Here is a 24239-nt window from a genome sequence, read left to right on the forward strand (position 1 = left end):
AAGACGTAGTATTAACTACTTTATACCTTGAATCCGTACCGGGCAGCATCCAGGCAGAAACAGAAAGATGGTGCACTACGAGAGAGTAGCTTTGTTCAGCATCTTTCTAGCCATGTTACATGCAATCGGGAGGTGATTAGTCAATACCACTAAGTATGAGACATGAAGGAAAGTATACTTTAAGATAGTAAAAGAAAAGGAGGCAAGGAAGGAGGAAGGATTCTGAGACAGGAGAGAAGATACAAGATACAAGATACAAGGCCAGAAAGAAGGTTGGTGGCTGCCACGTTTTTTTCTCGGTTACATATCGTATCGGAAACGCCAATTTAGCGCGCCTAGCCAGTTCGAGCTTGGTGATAAGTAAGTGGTCATACCTTACTCTAATAAGTGGGCTGCAATTTGACCGAACCCTGCGGCACGGTCAGCCAGCTTAAAGTACTTTACTTTGCTGTATGATTATGTCTTGTGATTACGGTGATATACTGCTACTACCAAATAAGAATTTTTGCCAATTGGCAGCACTCAGCAGGATTCCTTCATTCGTCGCTCTTCTGAACCTTCCACAACTAACAGCGCCAACCAGACTTCACCCCCATTTTCACTCACCTAGCCGCCGACATCCACCACAGGCTTGCCACGAATACAATGCACTTCGTCATTTAGCCTATATTGCCAACGCACTATCCTGTCTGCCCTGTCCACTTGCAATGTCTGACTTCAAGAACCGGTCCGTCTCTGACATGCAGCTCCCCAACACTTCATCTCACAAGCGAGATGACGATGAGACGTATCGTATGACCGTCCTTCGATTTGACAAGACTGAGGACGAGGTGGACCGGCACTTCCTACAAATGGCACTTGATCTGGGCATCAACATCCCACAAGAACCCAAGACGACCATCGACCACATCACTAGCAATGTCGCTACTCTCAGTATCAATTCTGACGCCCCAGAACCACACCAGCTGTCCCCCTCCCGAGCCTCCGAATCCACACATACAGCATCCGAAAGTTCCATCGAACAAATGGAGCATACAAAGACACCCTCACTCACCGCCACATCCGTAACCACTGCTTCCATTAGCTCGGCAGCATCCAACAAGTCCAACTACGTCAAGGTCAGGAACGGCTTTCGTCGGATATCAAGACTACACAGGCGGAAAACAATGGCGGTACCCGTCCCAGCAATACCACTTCGCACCTCGTCTATGTTTCACATCTTAAGACCTGGCTTGGAGCCTCGTGCAATAACGGCGGACCAAATCGCTACAATCTACAATCCCCAGCCTCACGCGATAACGACAGACCAAATACGGACCCTTTCAATACCCCGCAAACGGGTCATGTCTACCACATATAATGCACCGCCTCCGCTACCACCGCCTGCACCCTTGTCGCCGCCTCTCCGTTCTCCAGGGGAAGAAACAATAGAGACTCTCTATGCCCGGCGCCGTAGCATATCGAATCCTACCCTCAAGAAGCTCCGGACAACTCAACTACAAGAACAACTCCGCTTTATCAGCTTCGAGGCCTCGCAACACCGCCTCATGCGCACCAAGCAGCTACAACACAAACGGGATTCCCTCTCCCGGTATCAAGACCAGGAAAGGGATACCCACGCCCAACACACCGAGGCTCTTTCCTCCCTCGAAACTCGACATTTGACCGCGGAAGTCGACCTCCAAAGGACCCTGCAATTGGAACGTCAAGCTTGCGATACCCGTTTGAAACACATGCAGGCGTACTGCAATCCACGCTCAACGGTAGCAGGGATGCCCTCGCGAGTGGTTACGAAATCCGACTATCGCCAGCTAGAACAACAATATCACATACGCAACGGCATGGATAACCTTCACGCTTCCCGCATTAACGTCTTACGAGAAAGGCAAGGGAAGCAACAGGAGCGTATAATGGCAAAGCAAGAGGCCGAGCTCGAAACTCTCGAGTCGAAATTTGAACAGCAGAATGAAGAGTTGGATACGAGGTTTCGAGAGGAGGAAATGCAGCTGCAGCAAGAGTTTGCCGAGCGCAAGAAAAGACTTGTCAGACGATGGGCACTGGCTGAGGCAATCGAGAGGCGGAAATTGGAGAAAGCAACTGGCGAGACCTTTGAGCCTTTGCCCCCTATCTTTTGGTCCGGCGATGAGAATGGCAGGGGCAAAGAGAAAGAAAGAGCAAGGGAGGTACCGGGGAAAGAGGACAATCCGACGTACGACGCTATGAATATGATCTGATCTTCAACCGCGTATATACTTTGTTTTACATCAACTTCTGGTTCATGTGAGCGAGCATGGAGCGAGCGTGGTATGGCGTTTCATATCCTACGAATCTTTGGCGCAAATACCTGTGTACATTTACAATCTTGTCGTTAGCTTTCTATCATGGAAACATCCTTTCCCTGCTCAGCCTCACCCAGCGACACGCTTTTGGGCTGGCACCACACCCTCATCTCCAGTTGAAACCAGCGTAGCGGATGCAGCAAGCAGCGTCATTTCCGCTATGCTCCAACATCGATACTTTTCGCAGCTGGCTGAGCACTTTGACCTGGCCTGACCCGCACTCTACATTTCCTTTTGCGCAATCGAACGAAGGGGATCTCTGATAAAGAAAAGAACTTCGTCGGTGGCATGCCTTTTTCATCCTCAGATTTGAACCTCTCCTAAACACGGAGCTTACCACGAACGTCGAATCCAACCCGGAGCAACAGAATGAGAGCACCCGAAGCCTCTCTCGTCCTCCCGTGGCACGTTCCGCCTCGATCGCGGTCTCCGAATGGCGCTCCTGGGCCGATACGTGCGGAATCCGGTTCACGTTGTGTGTCCGCAGGAGGGCATTGAAAACCGCTGCTTTTCTTATTCGAGGTCTGGCTGCGTGTGGTCCGACTCGGGCTTCACATTCAATGTTAAGTTGTTGAGCAATGTTGAAGTTCTATAACCTATCTCAGTATTGACCGAATTCACACAATACATGTGGTATGCGGGAGCAGTTCGCAATAACCAAGCTTCCCATCAATCCTGCAGTCCTGAGGCATATACTGTGTTGGTTGCCTGTCCCACCGGAGTGACCGACAGCTCACAAATGTAGGGAGCTCGCGAGCTTTTATTGACACACATGCACCCTAAGACACAATTGTCATGGAGTCAACCTACCAGTTCTTGAGGTCCAGCAACAGCTCGAGGAGCAGCAGTCGTCCATGTATTGCGCAACAACATAAGAGTGGCGGGAATAGTGGGTAGGCATCTGATACTGATGTGTGACCTAGCTTCTCCAGGCTCAGCAGAAATCCATTCGTCAACAAAAGTTTATGTATTTGGTATCCGAGACCCTCTCAGCAAGTAAGGCAAGCCGAAGCGAGCAACCCTGGTTGTTGCTAGTTCCCTGCTTTCAAGGGAGGTCTACTTGAAATTTTCAGCTGTACGCGACCATTGACAGAATTTCCTCATCCTGGCGCCGTAGCTATAGAAGAGGGTTGCGACAGGGAAGAAAGCAACGGCGGGAAAGCCAGGCAAATCAGTTGCCCAATGGGTTTTTGTCAGTCATGCGATTGCAGACATAGTACGGTAGCAGCAGCGCCGGACGAACGTAGTTGTAAGAGGGAACGCAAGACTCCCTCCAAGGTTGTGATGTATTGCAGTAGCGAGCATGGGAAAGCCCGCGCCAAAAGAAGGGTCTGACGATAGTGTTGGCCGGGATGGCGGAGTTGGCGTGCATGAGGTGGACGTCGATGCGGTAGGCCCGACCTTGCGAGAAGAATAATCTGCAGGTCAGCTCCGAGAGGAACACACGCGATAATCTGAAGCCATGCTGCCACGGGTTCTTTGATATATGTAAGGTATGCGGAGAAGACGTCTACGCGAACTAGAAGCATCCGGTAGGCAGATCTAAGCGCATTGTCTAGGCAACCCTTCTGGCGGAGGCGTTATCCGAGATATTGGCGAGATGTTGGCGTAGGGGTCTTGGCATGTCCAGGCCGTTTGGGGTGGGAATTATTAATTAGCCCGTTTTAACTATGCCACTGCTGGGTAAGGACTGTATTACCATTGAGAAGATCTTAGAACCGAATCCAACTATTATGTCAACTACCGACGTTGACTTTTAAAGATAGACAGACCTATCTCGAAGCCCGAGCCTGTCGCCAGAGTATCGCAGCCTCTGGCAGAGGGTAAAATTCAGGGGTTTCGACCGAACATCAGATTACCATCGTTGCACTTCAGTGTAGTTCAACAACGACTGCTTCCACAACGACAATTTCAGTGTTGCGATTATTCGTTATACGCAACGAAAGTTGTTGTCCCTGCAGTCTGTTCGTTTCAATAAATCCCTGGGTTTTCAAGGGTTTTTCCGAAACAGTGTACGCGGAATCTACTACCGTGTCAAGACTATTATATACAATCGTGAGACGTTTCTAAAAATCCAACTTGCGCGAAACCAGACAGAAATTTAAAGGGAGGCGAGACGGACAAACTTATGGTAGGCACGGTATGTCGTTTGCGCAATCGGCAACTCTTCCAAAAACATGGCGATCATCCAACATGTACGGTACTCCCAGCATGAAACAAGTGCGGAATTGAGGATGATGCCTTGGTTTCGTGGGTTGTAATATACAATTCCTTGACGACGGTGGTTATAGACCGTCGCAGATATTACTAGAATGTTTCGCGCGGGCCGTACGAGTAGGCGCCACAGGATTGCTGATCCCGTTCGGAACACGTAGTAGCTTCTAAGCCAAAGAATAATTTTGACGCAGGTACAAGCTGCCTTGTTGCCTACGCTATCCAATGGTATGCGCTGGTGGGTACGGTCCACCAACGTGGACTGACACCTTTTCATGGAGCTGGGGATAAGTAGCTCTACGGAGTGAAACCAACATCAGTCCCATCTAATCCACCTCGACCATCGACCAGCATATCGACTCTGATGTCGGATTACTGAAGTCTTATTTCGCATCGTCAAAGCCAATGCCAACGCCAAAGTCAACGACCCCGAATTGCTGTCAGTAACGTCCAACTTCATTCCTTCCGGCTGGCTGTGGAGATAAGCATGGATCTCCCTCTATAGGAGCGGTGGTAATCAGGATCATCGATATCCTTACCACTTCATACAGCTTAAGTTTGTCCATGTTCAGTTGAGATTATTATCTGGCTGGGTAGTAATAGATTTTCGAGCGAACTGGATCTATCCCTCTTTCCCCTTCGCAGTTGTAACATTTGCAGTCGATTCTTTTACGTCAAAGTATTCAGAAGCAGGAGCGAAGAGAGGGTATCTTCGACTACTTTCGAGGGTAGTTTTCTTAGTGAAAGAAGCGTACGGCATGGATCACTCGAAGGGCGGTTTTAATGGGTGGGGACCTCAGATCTACGGACATAGCCTCGTTGATGTTCTCATGTAATGGGACAGGCTTCCCTAATCCCTCTCATAAAACAGTAAGGACAACTACAAATCCGATACATCGCATGGCGGCCGTCGGAAAAAGAACGTATCAACACGGGTTTCATGTGTCGCGTATACCCAAAACACCATATTAAACGATGAGCCGCAGTACTGTCTAAGCGCACGGGACGCATCAAAGTTCTTTGGCAATGACCGAAATCGATGATAAAAGAGCGTACGCCATGCTCAGAAGAAAAACATCCAGAAAAGAAACAACGTCTCAGAGACATTATTTACATTACCACTTTGATCACCCAGCTCCCATTCCGTTTATCACAATCGCCATGCGTTGTAAGTCCTCTTGCGGACAGAATGTATATTGGGCAACAGATTACTGACCCTGCTCTGTCTTTTCAGCATCTCTTTGCTCCATCTCGGCCTGCGCCTTCCTGTTCATCAATCTCTTCTCTCTCATAAACGCCTCCCCCGCCTTACGCTCAAACGCTCTCGAACCACGCAAAGGTGGGCGCGGAGGTGGTGGAGGTGGAGGTCACAGCGATGATGATAGCGGTGGTGGCAGTTCAGGAGGAAGTTCAGGAGGAAGTTCAGGAGGAAGTTCAGGAGGCTCCAAAACCGGATCAAGCTCAACCAACGTATTGATTTTCAGTGGGGGTGGTTACGGCTCATTACGCGGAAATTGCCAGATCGGCGATGATGGTAAATGTTACGGCCAGGATCAAGCAACAGGCAACGGCATCACTTGCAACGGACAGGGCACTTGGTACACCGCCACCGCAAGTAACATCAGCGTTGCCTGCGCCCACTTCAACTACAACAGCAGCGCCTACAGCCAGGGCCAGAGTTGGAATCAGACCACTACCAACTCTGGGGGACCCCTGGTGAATGAACAGGGCCAGCAGATGTCGATCTACTGGTCGGCGCAATTCGACGAGGCCGACAATGCAACGCCGGCGGCATGTGAAGGCGCTCTGGGTGATTTGGTAACGGCATGCGCGGGTCCGAATAAGGACTCCGAGGGCGGGCTGTACAATTTCGTAGGCAACACTGCGGCTTATGGGGTTAATTTCACGACCAGTTACTGTGGCTGTTAGTGGAATCGTCATTTGCGGAGACGAGGCGTGGGATGAATATGTGTATTGGATTCTTTTGTATTTGTAACTCCGCATCAAAACATTTGCTTTTACCGCCCTGTACTTTTAGTACTCATGAGCCACGAGAGAGGGGTATACATATACTCCTTACCTTCGTAGCCATGCCCTCTTCATTTAGCCCAGAACAGAAACCGCATCTCTTACCTCGGTCTCATTCCTTTTCCTCTTCCCAGCTCACAACAGAATTGTAATAACGATTCTGATATCTTTCTACGGGATTTGTCAGCAAGATGAGATATCCCGCGGTTTTCAGGATAGACGAGGCGGGATCGAAACGCACCATCAAGATATGGTCTAAGACCTGACCTCAAAACCACTCAGCTGGCTCCTTGCAAACGATGGCTTGACCAAGCCTCTCGCATGTTTCCATACCGCGCCATCATCGGTGCAGAGCATACCGCGCCTGGAGAACGGCCCAAAGTCTCCTTTCCGCTCGGGGCCAACCTCAGAACCTCTCCCGTGCGGTGCCCAAGATCGTTTGGCAATTTCGAGGCTCGCATGTGTGGAAGGTGCTTTGACCTAGTCTTGAGAATCGAGGAACTAGAACGTCTTCGAGAGTACTGTCGCCTTCGTAAGCGAGCACGTTATATAAATGGTTCAGGCCGCCACGGAAACGGGTGGTGTCGACGGTGGGTTCCTCGCAGTGACGCTCGAGTCTTAGATGGTGGTAGTGTTGGGTGGTTTGCCAGCGCCTGTAGGCTTGATATTTGATGAACAGAACAGTAAGTCATTTGAAAGCGTTATCAGCACGACTTTGACATTGACAATTCTTGAAGGTTAACAAACTGTATTCTACGCTCTGGCTTTTTTTGTGGGTTTTAACTATATTGTTATAGAACGATAAAGTATAAAGGTCAGATTTGGGGGATTGCATATCCCAGTAGATTGTATTAGATACAGGGTGTGAATCCGAGTAGAGTCTGGAGACACGCAACAAGGGATTTTGCGTGGCTATCGAGGCCGTATTTGACCAGCTTGAACCACCATTGGCACACTAACAACGCGACTTAAGGTCGACCATTGTCTGCAAGGAAGCCTCGATACTTTGTCACTCGTTCAGAATCCAATGCAAGGTCCAGCCGAGTGTCGGCACTGCAATACGAGGTTGTCGCATCGATTGGGAGTATTCCAAGGCCGTGTTGGCCCCGGGCGTCAGCTATGGTACCTTACTTTGCGAACCTATTGCAGGATCAAAGGTACAGGGCCACGGCAAGCTTGTATCCAGATTGTCTCTCCACAGATATCATGCCGATTCTTTAGGGTACAGGGTTGCTATGTCAGAAGAATTTGTAGCACCGGCTCAACCAGTTCACCATGTTGGTATGCACAGCTTGCCGTAGTTTTATTAGGCTGAGGCTGACGCAGGCCCGCGATTGCAAATCTCCCCTCCGACATCACTTTTGTCACAGATGACTAGAGAATTGAGTCTATAGCTATTAGGCAAGCAAATATATAGGTACATAACTCGCGAAGGATTCAGTCGAAGGATACACTGGAGACTGGTAAGGCTAGTCTTTGCGCCAAGGCATTAGGACTACCTAAGCTGGACTGAGTCCGGCCCGAGCTGACGACTGGACTCCTGGAGGCAGGCTTCGAACATTGAATCGTACCAACTTTGAGCATTGGTATCTCAGCAACCGTTGATCCTAACCATCGACAAAGCACCTGGGATCTGGCCCACAGTTGCACCGAACACCAGCTTGAATTCACAGAAGGCACAGTCTTTCTTTCCGAGACTCGAGCCCGAATCGTGATAAGTCGCGTCCCCAGGCCTTTCGCTCACGCGACACGCGACACGCCTCCTACCTTCCATTCAACTTTTGCCCAACGAAACGCTCGGTAATGTTCAAGTCAATGGCTTCTATCCTTTCTCCGACCGTGACATCTCACGATCAGAATCAATCATTCGTTGAGTCTGATGACCCCGAGCGCAGTGATCCGGCAGTGAACTCTGACGCACTGCCTGACGATCATCCAATCCATCTCTTACCTGAGGCGCGAGCGTTCTACCGCAGCGGCCGGACGCCGCCTTTTGTGCTGAATAAGCGTTCTGAGGTGATCAAAAGCGTCGTGATCCCAACCAAGAATGGATTGAGACCCAAGGATGAAAAGGCGATCAAAGTCAGGATTGTAGCCAAGGTATGTGCTTTTAAGTGTGGGTTCTTCCCACTCGGTATATCTCTTGAGAGTGGGGAAGACTTGTTACCCCCACCGTGCTCCATGAACTTGTCTCACGACTCGACTTTGAGTTCTGGTAAGGGCATGCTGACTCGGGAATCATCTTTAGCCCTGGGATAAAGAGTTCATGTTCTGGACCCTTGATCTAAACCATACCAGGTACATTGTAAAGCCGTTCAACGGACAAGCACAAGGGGGCATGCGGTATCTCTACTGGGCTGGTCCAGGCAAAGACTTTGAGCAAAAACCGCTCGCACTGTCTTTCATATCGCCTTATCACTCGGGTACTACAATTTCTACGAGGAGCGATGGCACCCTACCCGCCAGTTCAAGTTTCGCTCCAGTCAATCGCAAACGAAGCATCCCCCCGGACTCTTTCGATTCGTCAGAGTCGTCAGATTCGTCGGATACTTCCGACTCCGAATCTGAATCTGAAGCGAAAAGTACACGTATACCTGGCCTTGCTCAACGCGCGGCTGATGCAGGACCCGGAAACCCCTTGCAGCAGATCGATGACAACACTTCCGATCACAGCGATCATTGCACCAGCGAGACGAACGCCCTGAAGCAGCCGGCTGCATCCCAGAGCGGCCCTCCAAAAAGAAGGAAAACTGAGGTCTCGAGCCGCGAGATCGACCGACTGAATCGCATTTCTCCTCCTGCACGACGACGATCTGACGTCCATGTTCCATTCAGAGGAAATCATCCAGAACCTGCGCAGCCTACCACATCGGCATCGACAAAACCGGTGAATGATCGTGAGGACAAGAGAAAGCAAAGGGCCATAGCTCGGATCGAGAAGGACCTCGGGCGAAAATTCGATCAAATATTCACACCTTGGGCTGGTGAAGACCAAGGTGTGAGTCGAAATACTCTTCAAATGATCTTGAAGGTCATCGCCCTCATGGAAGACAGTTCGCCTCAAAAGATTACCCGGTCCCTGAACAAAGCCGTGAATGGGGGGGACGGCAAGCGCCAACCTGCTGGGGGCTTGCGACCCACAGGACCCTCTTTCAAGGGATTAGAAGCGACTTTGCAGGCCACAAAAACCGCGACTGTTAACGGCGGTAGGACGGATACGCCTTCATCTCCGTTGGGAAAAGACCGCCAGCAGCTTGATCAAAGGACTTTGCAGAGAACCGCAGCTGTGAGCGACAAAGGTACTGGACCAGATCCGCCATCGATTCTGTTGGAAGGTAACCGCCACCAGCTTGATCAGGGTCTGGACTTGGACATGTCGCCCTCGACAATCTTGCCTCAACACAAACAGAACCGCACTACATTGATCGTTCGAGTGGCGCCTTCCCTCGAATACTTACCCCTGAAATTGAGCGAATGCATGACACCATTAGTCTTTTACACTAAAGTTATTAGCGCCTGGGGTATTCGTGGGGAGAGCGTGGCAAAGATTACAGCGACCTTCACATGGATGGACCCGAAGGATAAGATGAGGACGATGTTCATGAACAGCAAAATTCAAGGCTGCTTTGCGCATATGATTGAGCAGGTTGACGAAGCTCCAGCCTGGGAAGAGGGGGGAAAGGGAAAGTGTGTCTTGGATGTTGAGATTGTGCTGAAGGAGTGAGCTTGCACGTGCGTTGCAAAACTTTTGGGTGTAAGATATGTAAGATAGCGGGAGCAGGTGGCATTGACGGGATATGAGGTTTTCTTGCATGCAGGATGTTGGCGACGGCGGAAACCTAAAATTTCGCAACGATTTTGAAGGACAAGGGTGGTTTGCGTTTATAATGAAAGAAACAAGGAGTTTGATTGCTTGTCAGATGAAAGAAAATCGGGATATTGAACTTGGGAATAAGCCATGGTAGCATCCTTAAAGGCTGGACTTCGCATGCTAGATGAACGGGATGAGGGGACATTGACCTTCACAACAAGCTACAGGAACATCATATGAGTGGCGTACTACTGAAAATCAGGACTTGGGCCCATGAAATCTGGACACATCTTGAATGACAAGCAGTAAAAATCTGTTGTGATAGTGGTTCCTTCCCTTAATGATGACCTGACCTCCATACGCGCTTGCCGCGAATCATATCCAAACATTCGGTTGCTTCTCGCTATGTCTAACCTACCGCAACCACAACAACCTCTATCTCCCCTCATCTCCGACACTCTACGGGCGTTCTCTACCTCAGTCCCTCGTTTGCATCGACCATGAGCCAGAGAACTAGAGTCGCGGTAGGCTTTCCCCCGTCCCTCATGTCAAACACTTGAACTTATCCCACCACCTACAGTGCAGATCGTGCATTGATGGAAGCACGAAGTGTGAAGTGACGTCAACCGGCCGATGCAGACGCTGCACCAACCGGGGTCTGACCTGCTTTATGCCACCCCGTGATGCCGTCAAGATAGCCGTAAGTAGGCACTGTGATGGTTTACCCCCTCAAATCTAACACCGTTACAGTGTGAGACTTGCCGAAGACGAAGACGCAAGTGCATTCCAACTTCTGGTGCCAAGTGTGAGCGTTGCACTGAGCAAAACCTCATCTGTATCGTCTCGCCGCCTACCCAAGAGCAGCAAGAGGCCCGACGCAGTTCAGGAAGGCGCCACTCTGACCGGTCGATGACCGAAGCAGACAGTGATTCTGAAGCTAGCTTCGACTCCCTTTTCCACGAGTCCCAATCCGAACCTGAATCCAAATCCGACCGGCCTTTGACTCGCAAAGTTGGCCACGAGCCCCAGCAAACGAAGCATGTCAATTCTACGATCGTCACCGAAAGGCAGAAGGGAGCTGCAACCATGGAAACACGGCTCGCCGAACGTACTAGTACCGCTACCTTCGTTGGTGCCCAGTCTGGATACGAATCTGGCACCTCTGATGATGTACCGTTGGGCAAGAAACAGAGAGTTACTCCGCTTACTCCACCCAGTCGAAACAAATCAAAGCCCACCACGCCTCAACAGATCCAAGTGTCTCCAGCCCCTCTTGCAAAGATGATCCCGACTCAAAGAGACGTGCCCAAGCTTCTGATACCTCAGTCGATCAATATTCTACCCCAACGTCAGACACAAGTGACCACCACCACAACGGCTACTGCTATCAGTGATGGCCAACCCGGAACCCTAACCGCAACGTCAAAGAAATCGCCACAATATCAGCTCGCGAACACGAAGCTAAAGGTACATCTACACGGCAGTAAGGGCTACAAACCCCTACTGTTGAAAGACTGCATGGCACCTTCCCTTTTCTTCACCAAAGTCCTCGAAATATGGTCCTTGCTAGACGACACTGTCAAGCGGCTTCACATTACATTTCCATGGCTATCCAAGGAGGATAACGGAAGACTTATGATTCTGGAACGCCAAACCATCAAGGCTGGCCTAATATGTATCTGCGATGAGGTGGAAACTGCCCCCTGTTGGGCTGAAGAAAAGGGCCACTGTTCTATTGATGTGACAATCTTTCCAAACTCGGGAATGATGGATACATTTGAAGGGCCTGCAACCCGTGACGGTCGCTCGATTCCGAATATGAGTGTCAACGCAAATAAGGTTTATTGGGCTATGAGGGCAGACAAGCAGGCGGATGTGGGACTACATGTTCAAGAGATAGCTATTATGGTGGGTATGGATGCAGTCGAAGTTGTTATTGCGGGGGAAGAGTTGCTGGAGCATTGTTTGATTATTACGAGCGACGAAAATTATGATGTTTGGAGTCTGTTGGAAGTCTGATCGAGGCTGTACATGGTTTATGTATCAATTTAGGCTACCGTTCTTGAAATGCTCGACTATTCTAAAAAAACAAATAAGGATGTAGATACATCAATGCCGGATAACTCTACCATAGCCATTGCACTTTAGCTGCGGAGCCAGCCTGGCTCCTTCCTATCTATCTCTCGACGTCCTCTCCATCTCACAGCCCCCCGCCACCTCTAAGCCCTGACGACCTCAACAACAATTCCGCACTTCCCCCCCTCATCCTTCCAACAGGGCGCCTCATCGATAATCTCCAAGAATATTTCAAAGCTGCCTTCGCTTCCCCTGTCGATATAAATCGTCTTGTAGACATCAGTTTCGTCCTTCCAGTCAAAGATAGCCATGAGACATCTAACCGGCTGTTCGTATTCTTTGTGCCCGCTGGCAGCGATGACGCCGCTGAAGAGTGTGGCCATGGTCATGCAGGCGAGCAGTCGTAGTGGGACGAAACCAATGATGTTTGAATCGCGAGTGACGCGAAGGGTGGTGTGGGTTTGTTTGTGGAGAGTGAGGGTCGGGAGAGAAGTGGGTGCTTGGGCATGGGGGTTTTGGGTTCCGGGGGTCGAGGCCGGGCGGTGGTTGATGCCGGGCGTAGGGGCCGGAGTCTCGTAGGGCGGGGAGGAGAGGTCGGAGGAGTCGTCGGGAGGCGAGCGGGTTCGGCGAGGGGTTCGCTTTGGAACGGAAGCTGGCGTTTTGCCTGACCTGGAGCCGAAGTGTGCAGGCGGCGAGGGGCTTCTCGCTCTCTTTGTAGGCTTAGGTGTCCTACGCGGACGTTCTTTCAACGCTGGTGGCTCGGATGAAGCGACCGGTTGACGTGTACTGAACTTGATTGGCGTTGGAGGAGGAATGGCGGTAGGATCAAAGGCCTTTTTGAACCTGTCGTAGAAATATTGTTGGTCTTCTGTTGCACTTGCGTGAGGGTCCTGATCCTCTTCATCGTCGGATGACGACGACAAGCTTGGATCTTCGTCGACTTCGGGCAGATGCTCGGTCAGGCCTGACGCTGTCTTCCTCGCGCTGGCGGGCTGACTAGAGTAGGCGACAATCCTCTTGACGCGCCCTTCACCAGAGCCGAGCCAAAGACGATATTGGTATCGACGTGGGTGACCCATGTGCTTGCCCATCAGAATAAACCTCTTCCCATCCAAGTCCAAAGTCGGGTAGTCATCCACAGAATTCCAGGTCCGGTACACCACCTCCGCTTCTGTTGAAATGGCCGAGAAATGACCGTCTTGCGTAGCAAGAAGAACGTGTCTGCGGGGCTTCTTAGTCTTATGGATCACGAAAGGAGGTCTAGAATCCACGTAGAGCGCTTTCGCCTCCTCGAGATATTCCACCGGGAGATCGTGACCAAGGCTGTTGGCTGTCGCACTAGTCAAGGTATCGTACTTGGTCATTGGTAGCTTTGCTGCAGCAGGAGACTCGGTTCTTGGACCTAGAACACTCGTGTATTCCCCATTGATGCATGAGAACGCCAACGGCAGATCTTCAAACTCATCCTCTACTCCTGTCCAAGAACAGTAGACCCATTTTGCACCGCTGATGCACCCCTTGTTGGGAAAAGACTGGACAATGAATCTCTCACCATTGAGATCTAGAGTCCAATAGATCCCATCGAGGGCGAGTGCACCCCAATGTTTGGCGACCAAATCGGTTCGAATTGCTAGAGGAGGTCGTTGACCGTCTTTGGCAACGAAGACGGCCCTCCTAGATCCTTTAGAGCTGTTGCCCGGAGTAGTCACGAAGGGAGGCTTGCTATTCTCGTAGATTCGTTTTGCCTCGGCCAAGAATTTTGGAGGGTGGTCTGCTGGCAGTTTGGTGGTGTCAAGTGCCGGGTCCTGTCCCACTCCTAGTGCTGCAGGTGCGTTGACGTCCATGACTGACAGAAGGCTTAAACCTGGTATATGTTAGGACGTAGAGGCCCTAGTAGATCTTTTTTCAACTGTAGAGTGCTGGCGGAGAATCTCTGGTGCACATTCAATGTTCGAAAAAGTGAGATTTGTCGATGGCTGAGTTTCTGAGGGGTTGGATGGTCGAGCTACATAGGCTTATGCCAGTTCAAGGCAAGTTTACAAGCCTTTCAATCCAATTGCTTGACGTCAAGCGTGATGGTAGAGTGTACGAGGCTGCGTTGGGGTTGGGTGGTAGAAGTTGAAAGGCTGGTACAAACAGGCAAACAAGAGCAAGGCACCTTAAGGCCGTTACCCGAGCGCTAGCGGATAATTTCACTCCAACATATTACCTACCTTACCGGTATTATATCGCTCCGGCTTCAATGACTACCTACTCAAGAAACAGCTCTACCATTGTGAGCGAGCACGCGAACATTCAGATCCCGCAATACGAGATGATCCACTTGTACCTCCATATTTCAAACTTATGCAGAGACGCAGACTGCACAGTCAATTGAGCACTTATCGGCCCAGTAATCACTTTTCCTACGCCTTTCAAAAATGTGCATGTCCCAGATGCCATCAAGGCCACCGTCGGATCATCGATCAGCTCTAGACCCATTTTCGCTCATAGTACCATGTACACTCCGCCAAGAAAGCTAAAGAGCAATGAGAGGGTGATTGGAGGTGGAAGACACAAGAGGCAAGGTGCAAGGTGAACGCGAAGATTTCGATAGGCCCACGGTTGTCTGAGGTAGCTGGTAGCGATCTGGCCGAAGACTTGAATCAAGGAATAGACGGCAAGGAGAAGAGTGCTGGTCGAAGGGCTGTAACCGAGGAAGTCAACGTAGGAAGGCAGATACGATGTTCGAAAGACGGGGCCAAGGGGTTTCAGGGAAACAGATGCTGCAAAGAAGTAGAAGAGCGGCTTTCGTGGGAAAGCCATGTCAATCCTCCGTCTTCCGCTTGACTTAGAGGCTGGTAGCCTGCCTTTAAGCACCGGCAGCACCATGCCAATTAGTACCACCATAGCTACCGCAAAGGCACCTAGAGTCGGAACGTAGCCATATGTATTGAGCAGAGGTGCCCACATGAAAGGCATTGAAGTTCCACTGACACCCATAGACGCCCGCATGATTCCCAAAGCCAAACCCCTCTTCACCATGAATCACTCATTGAGCATACTTATACTGATGAAGTACATGGTCGTAAAGCGGACACTGTAGAGCGCACCTTGCGTAGCGATCAGAACTCTACTCGTTTCTGCAAAGCTGACCGCCCCGAGGCTCAATATAGATACAGCCCAGCCTATCCAGATCATGTAGAGGAGCACCGAGGTAGACGACGCTGGTGGTCAGCGTACCGATAACGGGTATGTTCTGATTGCCACGAAAGGGCTCGTGCGCGGAGTAGTACACTTGGAAGACACAGAAGAGAAGGGCGAAGCCTATGTGGGAGATTAGTGGATACAAACATAGAGAGGGTGTCGACAATACTGACAACATTGGAAAGCCTCTATCATAAAGACCAGGAAGAGGATTCCTCACGCCTGGGCACTTCCATTGTTGGGAGGTAGTGCTTGGTCATCCAATTCCGATTCACGCTAGTTTGACGGCCGGACATTGATATGACTTCCAAGTTTGGCCTGTGCTGGAGCCTGACTGACCGACGGCAAGGAGATCTAAGGGTACATGCTGAGGCGATGCCTCTGATCCAGCGGTTGAAGTCATTGTATGGGGCGGAAAGCCTGTGCGGCCGAGGTCTCTAGCTCTGTGGTCATATTCATGGTCTGGTTTGGGTGGCTTGTGGCTCCCAGGTCGCTGGCTCATGAGGGGTGAGCCCAGATTGCTAGCCCTGTCGTCGTAGACACCTCCTACGTAAATACTCGTTATTAGGCCGAGAGACCCAGAAGGTCGGCGAGGAAACAGCTCTCCGTCGTCATCGTGTCACACAAGCTCGCCCAGGACCCATGCCAGATGATGCCTGCATTAGTCCTTCACAGGACCTCATACCTAGTGAGCCAGCTCATTGGGGTACTGGTATCAGGTTGAAAGAGTAAGTCATTTGAAAGGAATTGAGTAAAATGCTAGACTAGAGTACACAGCTGTGATTATGGAAAATAAAAGGAAGCACAACCAGCTGCGCGAGATTTGTGGCTCCTTCCATACAAGGCGGCTCGGAGAAAACCACGCCGCACTTGAGCGCTTCTGGCAATTCTGCACGACATCAACCACCGTTTCTTTCTCCTCCTCCCGTCCATAAGACAAAGCTCCAGGCCTAATCTTGTACAGAACGATGAGGACTTTCCGGTGGAAAACTTTTATGGTGGAACATGCAATGATCGAGGGTCGTACAAAGGGGACTGATGATGCTAAACTATTACAAGTCTGTATGTTTTTGGAGGTCAAAGCGTCCGGAGAAAATGGCTTCAGAACATCTGAGTGAAGAATGTAAGAGAAATGATCCCGAACACGTCTGAGGCCTTTAGAACATGTTGAATCTGCGCGTTGGGCAGAACGGCGGTTCGTGGAAGTGACTGATACAAGATTTCGAACATGATGGGCTAGCAGCATTGGAATGTTGAGAGACTCTGAAACTGGGAGAGCATAGTAGGAGCGCTGCATGCGGCTGAAATGTGTCGCTTATGATTCGATGTTTGCTGTACCGTGGACAGTGTGCCGGGTGCGCTTCTTGGCTGGCGGTGCCGCATCAGTGGACTTGCGCTTTTTATCGGCGGTGGAAGCAACTTTGCGAGGTGCAACGGTGGCACGTGGTGTAGCTGGCTTGTGCTGGGCCTTTTGACCGTAGTTAGTATCTTTCGGATCATCCGGTGTATCGCTGCTGGGTCCGCTGACTGCGCTGTTGGGTGCACTGATCGTGTCTTCGTCCCGCTGAAGCTGGAGACCGTGTTAATAGTACTTTTAGCTCAGAGCAGAGGTCAACATACCATTGGAACAGACGTGACTTCGGCCCCAGCACCGGGGTAGAAGCCGGCTTGATAGCCTGCCACGACGCCGGTCGATGGAGCAGCGATGGCTACGGAGCCATTGGCAGATGCCTTGAGCGCTAATGAACCCTGTCTTGGTCTTGCATCAGCCGCACCCCTGGCAATGAGGGCTTTGGCGGCGTCTGCAGACACTGCAAACCCTTTCTTCGGATCGATGATAGGCATCCCACGGCGACCTTTCGGCTTGGGAGGGGACTGCTTCCGGTCTTCGTTGGTCATGAAATCCATACCCGCCTTCATTGCAGCTTGACTAATGACCGAGGTTGGAAGGTTCGCTTCAGCGATCTCATCAGCATACCAATTCTTTTTCTTATCGGCCTTCGGTGTACGACCACGCTGGATTGTTATCAGCCCAAAGAAACTCCATTGACCAGATTAGAACAGCCCACCTTTTTTGATTCAGGAGTGTTGATGGTCTGGATTTTGCGCTCTGGAGAATTTGTGTCGCCATCTGGATGCCGGAAAGGACCATTTCGATTGGCCGTTTGAGACAATGCTCTACCATATTCCTGTCTGAGGTTTGATGGGTTCGAAACAGATGGAAATGGTCTCGCTTGCAGGGTCGGCACAGCTAGCTCGGTCATCCCCTCAAATCTTGCCTGGGATGGTGTCCAGGGACGTAGGTCCTGTGGCATATAACCATAGTGGATGCTGCCGAATGGCGCTGCTCTCTGGCCAGTGAGGGACGGGATGACACCAGGCGCTACCGGATTTTGGGGTCTCGGAACATGAAATCTTGCAGACCACTGCGTCAAGAATCTTTCATTCTCGTTGTTCATGTTCATGATGATCACTTGATTACGAGCGTAACAGTTGTACACAGCTTCTAGCGTTTGTGGCACGAGGCCTGGATCTAGGAAGGTTGGGCTCATTGGAGTTTGCGGTATATGGAGGCCTGATAGAAGCTCCTCGTCAGCTCCCAACTCCCAGCATTTCATGATTAGGGAACATGTCAACCATACCTTGCTGCATAAAATTGATACGAGCGTTCAAAGTTCCTCCGGACAAAGGTGGACTAGGGGCATAGAGATGTGGCGAAGCTGGGACTAGGGATTGTTGATGCCGTTGATATGCTATCATCGAAGTCTGGACAGGTGGCTGCAATGGTTGAGGGCGGGTCTCTGGCTTAGGTTCGGAATGACAATGTTGTTGTGGTTGCGAGTGCAGTTGGTGGAAATGCTTCTGCTTGCGCTCTTGCCAGAAGTTGTACAGCTTCACGCGCTCGACGAGCAAGTATTCGTCAAGAGTGCGCTGTGTCTGGTATTGCGCATTCTTCTCTGCGCAGAATTCCTCGTGATCAGTGCTGGAGAAATGGCCAGTCTCGCGCATGCCCTCGTCAAGCATCTTTTTAGCTTTGAGACGAGAGGCTGCAAAGAGATTCTGCGCCTCGGCTTCATCGATGGGCTCATCGCCTAGCTTCCAGCCCGGAGGGGTCAGTAAGTCCCCTAGATGTCCCACTCCTGGGATGCGATGACTGGGTCCAATCTGGTCAGCGCGACGATCGTATATGTTGAGAAGTGGCGCTGGGTCCTTTCTCTTTTTTGGGCTCTTTTCTTGGCTGTCTCCATTGAGTAAACCTGATTGTGCAGGAGGGAACACCGATACACTTTCTGTTACCTGCGCTGGACGTCCGGGAAGCGCCACTAGAGGTTGGTTCGTTTGACTAGGAGCGAGATCCTTCAAAGTCTCAGCGATGCCAGGAAGCTGCGTCACTGGTAGTGGCTCGCGTATGTCGTCCGCGTTGGTTGATTCCATTGGCGGAGCCTGGCGTTGCGTGGTGGTGGTAGTGATAGGTGACGGGACATTGTGGAGACCTGCTCCGAACCCTGCGGGTGGGCTACCAATGCCTCGACCAGCTGACGCTATACGGCTCCAAGTCAACCAACGTTTGTGAAATCGATTTACGAAAGCACTCTTCGATTCAGGACACTCACGGCTATCAACAAGACTGGCCACTCTCAATCGTCCTCGCTTATTCAAACTTGCTGGGCTGAAGGTTTCAGCGCTGCTCGTGCTGAAAAAGGTGTTAGGAACTGTCTAATAGTTGGGGTGAATTGACTCCGACTTACGGCGGAGTGTTCAACTTGTTGCCATTGCCCTCGACGTTATTAACAGTGTCTTTGTTAGCCGCTGTCATTCCATGGCTCGGACTCGCGCTCTCCATGATTGATAGCTTGCTTGGTGTTCGTAGTTGTGTGGGCTGAGGGTTGTGGGTTTTGTTTGGCTCCATGCTGAAATAAAATTGTTACGACTAGGTGAACGCTAAGCTTCGTGTTGTAGAAGTGAAGCAATGCGTCCCCTCAATGAATTACTGCGTAAGTCAGACTGCCATGTTCAATTCATCACGATGGTTCAAGAGGGAGATTGCTGATGTTTTGGAAGGATTGGACTGGCAATCTTAATGCGTATCGAGAAGGTGGAATTGGAGCGCAAAGCCGGCCGATGTCAACACAAGCTATTATAGTCACGTTTGCAAAGAATATACATCACGTTGCTAAGCATACGGTTGCAGATAGCTGTATTGGGTATCACATCTGATTGCAAGCTAGCTATTCTGAGAAGGAAAAGGAAGGTTGCTGTCTGCACGCCACGCCAAAGTCTACCTCGTCATCGAAGATCGCTCTCACAGCTATGCTTGAACTGTTGGAGAGAGACACAAATGGGAATTCCCAGCAGTCTTGCTCGTGCGAATGGGTAGTCTAATTCCAGCCGCTGTTATTGTCAGTAGCAGGAGCTTCGCTACCCCAAGTATCACCAGAGGTATCGCCATTGGCCGTGCCATTTGTCTGCGCTGCCCCACCCCAAGCGTCACCACCGGCCGCGTCGTCGCCCTCATCATCAGTATCGTCATCGAATTTCAGCTGTTCCTCATTTTCAGGCTTGTAGCTCTCAAGGAAGTCAGGCACGACCTGACGGGTTTCAATGAGCAGCTTGGTCAAAGCGTCGGCTATGTCCTCGTTCTTGTCATTGTAGAAAGATGTCGCCATGCCGATATTGCCGATACGAGCAGTTCGCCCGATGCGGTGGACATATTCGTGAATGCCGCCATAGTCAGAATTGGGTAAGTCGTAATTGATGACATGCATCACGTTCTTGATGTCGAGTCCGCGAGCAGATACACCAGTGGCAACAAGTAGAGGAGCTTTGCCTGATCTGAAAGCACGACTGTACATCGTAAGTAGATGCTGCATCAGCTTGTGCTATGATTGGCTTACATTGCATCTTCGCGCTCACGCTGGGTGCGGTCTGAGTGTATGGATGTGCTTGGAAGCCCACGGTTGTAGAGGAAGTCATCTAGAAAATCCGCTGCCTTTTTGTTGTTCACGAAGACAATAGTACGAGCAGGAGGCACTGACAGCAAGAGATCGAAGAGACACTCGCGCTTCTTAGGCTCGTCGACGAAAAGGACCTGAAACTTGTGAGTTTATGCCCACAAAACCAGAGAGGACGCTCTCACCTTCTGGACGACGTTCATGTGTGAAGAGCCGGCGCGACCGACGCGGATGCGGATGTGATCCTTTGACATGTACTCTTTGGCAACAGCGCGAGCTTCCTTGGGGAACGTGGCAGAGAACATCATATAGACATGATCATCATCGGCATTAGAATCTGCGCCTCCCATCACAGCCCGCATTTCATCGACCCAGTCAGGAGACACCATCTCGTCAGCCTCATCGATAATGGTATATCTGACATGATCAGTGCTATGTCATAGACAATTTTTGGAGCTGATGGATATACTTGACGCGGCTGAGTGATAGAAGGTGTCCACGGCTCATGAAGTCCATGAGACGTCCAGGAGTAGCAACTAAAACATCGCAGCCCTTTCTTAGTTCATCCATCTGCTCTCCAGTCGGAGCACCACCATAGATGACGCAAGGACGAAGCATAGATCGGTAACAAAGGCGACGGGCTTCATCAAAGATCTGAGTTGCTAGCTCACGAGTAGGAGCAACAATAAGAATCAAAGGTTCAGCACGAACCCCGTCTTCACGAGTCCATGGTTTCGTGAGGTTTGGACGTGGAGCAGCCAACTTCTTGGCCTTACCCATAAGCTTGGACAGGGTAGGGATCAGGAATGCAGCTGTTTTTCCGGATCCTGCGACAGTATCAGTATTGATCGCTTCAGATATCACGAGGCACATACCAGTCTGAGCAACGCCAATGATATCGATGCCTTTCAGGACCGAGGGAAGACAGTAAGCTTGAATTGGAGTTGGAACCTCGTAGCCGCAGAGCTTAACATTTGCGAGCATCACGGGATGAAGGCCGGCATCTTCAAACTATGTGGAGAGCAAGTCAGCATTGCTCGCAGATAAGATCAATGATCCAAGTACCTTGGCAACTGGCTTGATCTTTGTCTGACTCTCGAAGGTGACAGCGATCTCGGTAAGCCTGGCCCGGTCAGCTATGCCTACCAGTGTTGGCGTGCAAAGGGTGATTTACTTGGAGAACTCTTCGCCTCGCACCATCTTGTTTTCATTGCTGAACAGTATGTCCTTCAATTCTTTGTGTTCTGGGCCGACATCCCCATAGTCTTCGTCCCATTCGTATCTGACTGCATCACCAGCCCAGCCTGAAGCGTCTCCTTGCGGCTGATCTGGCCCCGAAGCTGGAGCGGTCTTATCATGAGGTCCCTTATTATACTTTCCGTAGTCGAATCCCTGGGTGGGCACCCAACCCGCTTGTTTGACACACTCGAGTGCCACCTCACTGACCTGGACCTTGGCAACCTTGTTGGTCACGTCGGAAAGAGCGTGGTCGTCACCGTTGGCAGACATGGTGACGAGATTCAAGTATGGAGTTCTGCACCAGAAAATTAGCTATTCTTCTGGAATGGTTGTATTGACAAGTGAACGGTCAACAATGATTCGGGAAGGAATGCACTTGAAGCGGGACGAAGATTGGAAAGATGGATATGATAGGTGGAGGAAGAACTTGATAATTGGGTGTTGGGCTCTTATTCTGATCTCTGATCTCGAATGGCAAAGGTGTTTCGGTGGCAAACTCAACGCGTCGACCTCTGGCCGTAATGGCTTTCTCGACCGCGGAAGTGAGGTGAGCAATAGTAATTGCAGGTGATGAGATTGATGGAGAAGATCGAGGTGTGATTGATGCGAGACGGCAGAGATGAAGTAGATGAGCTTTTGGTGAAGGTGTGAGGCAAAAGGACTGTGAGTGTATCATACCTTGACTAGTGGTTTTCACTGTGGCAAGCAGACTATTGGTCTACTTGTGAGAGCTTCACGGACGCTCTGGTATCCTGTTTGACTGGGTAACAAGAGTCCTGACGTGGTGCAGGTCCTGTTTGGCTGATCGTCAAAGAAGAATAAAGATGTGTAAAGAAGAAGTAGAAGTTTTCGAGCAGCAAAGTAGTATGCCCGCTGCACTCGGCTATTCCGAATCCCGAGATTTTCGAGTGGTGGATTTCCGTGATATTCACTCTAACAAGACGGACTTTTGACCCGGCCTCAGATTTCCGCTCATTAGCCACCCAATTGTGAGATACTCTAGTTTTCACACTCCAATAGCCACGCTGATAGACCAAATTGGTCATCCTATACTACTTCCCTCATTGGCGAAACTCAGTATGTACCAAGGCTTGAAGAAGCGGTGCCTCCTCCTGCTGCTGCCAAGATGCTGGTCACCAGCTACACTCAGACCCTATCCTCGGAATCTGAAACTACCCCCAACGAAGAAAAGAATTCAAAAGAATCGAAATAGCTCTGAAAACAAAGCATCAGTATCTCCTGCATTGCATAAGGATGGTGCCCAAAGTACGAGAACAGAAAAGACACAAAATCAAAACATGCAGTGAGCAGACTTCGACGTACAGTGCTACTCACAGACTTGCTTTCGCCTCTCTAAATCTGGGCCTTGCCCAGGCTTGTCAGCTGTGTCGTCGACAATCTCCGCTGGCCGCTCTAGTGGTCAACCACCTCGCAGCGATTCCTGAGTTCTTTATTGGCAAAGCGATGAGGAGATTCGCATTGCCCTGCTCCATGGCTGCTGCGATGGATGGAGCACTGTAGTTCCATCTCGTTTGAGGAATAAGATGTTGGAAAAGGCCGGGTGGAGGCATGGGGTGGAGAAGGTTGACTTGGTAAGCCACAATGACACAAAGCCGGATGCGGATCCATGCTACTGCTCCTCGGATGACCACCGTGGAAGCCAATCTTCAGAACCCTTGCAGTTCAAGTCAACAATCATCCGCCATCACGCTTCCTCGTAGAAAAGCTTCGAAATGATGGGATACTGGCAGCCCTGACTGACTTCGAATGTCGCTGAGAAGGGTGGTACGCTGTGCATAGGAACGAATGACGCTATGTATGTCAGATGTTAGATGGTCAAGAATTAAACAAGAGCGTTGTGCTACACGTACGTGGTACTGGAGAACGAGACTGCAGAGATGGCCAAGCACGCGTTTGGTAAGGTCATACCAGGACCAACATCACCAAATTCGGTCAGCTCGTTGCTTATGTTGTTAGCAGACCCTGCCTCAAAAGCCTTCATATTCATCATCACGGAATCGGAAAACGCAGTGACAACATTGGACGTACGTGGAATGTGAAGGCTTGTGGAGAATTTCCTATATACATTCGGACACTCTCGCCAATCCCTGTCAAGCAAATCTTCCCCTTGAACCGGTACCCATCGACATCACGGCAATGATTGCCTGCCTTTCTAGGAGAGCACGCGGGTGCCAAGAATAGGGTCTTCGCAATTGTCAACGTTGTCAGGTATTCGGGGCATGGAAATTCTCACTCGTTAGTGATCCTTCGTTGTCGGTCACAGGCATCCCATCTCCATACGACGATTGTCTTCCCGAGGTTTTCAAAGACCTGGGCGATCAAATCCGCCATGTTACACGTCGATCTTGCATTCCTGATCTTCGATGGTAAGAG

At 50.5% G+C, this 24239-nt stretch overlaps 8 protein-coding genes across 8 annotated transcripts; 4 read left to right on the top strand and 4 right to left on the bottom strand.

The window, feature by feature from the left end:
• Positions 1–707: 707 nt before the first annotated feature.
• On the top strand, positions 708–2234 carry HO133_000830 (uncharacterized protein; the record flags this gene model as incomplete). Its single annotated transcript, XM_037291766.1, has 1 exon — positions 708–2234. One exon carries the CDS (start codon positions 708–710, stop codon positions 2232–2234), a length of 1527 nt encoding a protein of 508 aa, XP_037152128.1.
• A 3480-nt stretch (positions 2235–5714) lies between these two features.
• Positions 5715–6482, top strand: HO133_000831 (uncharacterized protein; the record flags this gene model as incomplete). Its single annotated transcript, XM_037291767.1, has 2 exons — positions 5715–5721; positions 5788–6482. 2 exons carry the CDS (start codon positions 5715–5717, stop codon positions 6480–6482), a joined length of 702 nt encoding a protein of 233 aa, XP_037152129.1.
• Positions 6483–8384: 1902 nt separating this feature from the next.
• On the top strand, positions 8385–10305 carry HO133_000832 (uncharacterized protein; the record flags this gene model as incomplete). The annotated part of the gene is made up of 2 exons (XM_037291768.1): positions 8385–8681; positions 8830–10305. The coding sequence occupies 2 exons, from the start codon at positions 8385–8387 to the stop codon at positions 10303–10305; spliced, it is 1773 nt and encodes a 590-aa protein (XP_037152130.1).
• A 757-nt stretch (positions 10306–11062) lies between these two features.
• Positions 11063–12411, top strand: HO133_000833 (uncharacterized protein; the record flags this gene model as incomplete). Its single annotated transcript, XM_037291769.1, has 2 exons — positions 11063–11092; positions 11197–12411. 2 exons carry the CDS (start codon positions 11063–11065, stop codon positions 12409–12411), a joined length of 1245 nt encoding a protein of 414 aa, XP_037152131.1.
• Positions 12412–12611: 200 nt separating this feature from the next.
• On the bottom strand, positions 12612–14312 carry HO133_000834 (uncharacterized protein; the record flags this gene model as incomplete). Its single annotated transcript, XM_037291770.1, has 1 exon — positions 12612–14312. One exon carries the CDS (start codon positions 14310–14312, stop codon positions 12612–12614), a length of 1701 nt encoding a protein of 566 aa, XP_037152132.1.
• Positions 14313–15580: 1268 nt separating this feature from the next.
• HO133_000835 (uncharacterized protein) lies at positions 15581–15849 on the bottom strand (the record flags this gene model as incomplete). The annotated part of the gene is made up of 2 exons (XM_037291771.1): positions 15581–15774; positions 15828–15849. 2 exons carry the CDS (start codon positions 15847–15849, stop codon positions 15581–15583), a joined length of 216 nt encoding a protein of 71 aa, XP_037152133.1.
• Positions 15850–16969: 1120 nt separating this feature from the next.
• Positions 16970–19564, bottom strand: HO133_000836 (uncharacterized protein; the record flags this gene model as incomplete). Its single annotated transcript, XM_037291772.1, has 5 exons — positions 16970–17224; positions 17275–17670; positions 17724–18229; positions 18297–19348; positions 19404–19564. 5 exons carry the CDS (start codon positions 19562–19564, stop codon positions 16970–16972), a joined length of 2370 nt encoding a protein of 789 aa, XP_037152134.1.
• A 469-nt stretch (positions 19565–20033) lies between these two features.
• On the bottom strand, positions 20034–22115 carry HO133_000837 (uncharacterized protein; the record flags this gene model as incomplete). Its single annotated transcript, XM_037291773.1, has 6 exons — positions 20034–20499; positions 20550–20743; positions 20792–21023; positions 21076–21617; positions 21672–21729; positions 21781–22115. The coding sequence occupies 6 exons, from the start codon at positions 22113–22115 to the stop codon at positions 20034–20036; spliced, it is 1827 nt and encodes a 608-aa protein (XP_037152135.1).
• Between the last annotated feature and the right edge of the window lie 2124 nt (positions 22116–24239).

Source organism: Letharia lupina (assembly GCF_014066315.1).
Source record: "Letharia lupina isolate WasteWater1 chromosome Unknown contig_11, whole genome shotgun sequence".
NCBI classification, from domain to species: domain Eukaryota; kingdom Fungi; phylum Ascomycota; class Lecanoromycetes; order Lecanorales; family Parmeliaceae; genus Letharia; species Letharia lupina.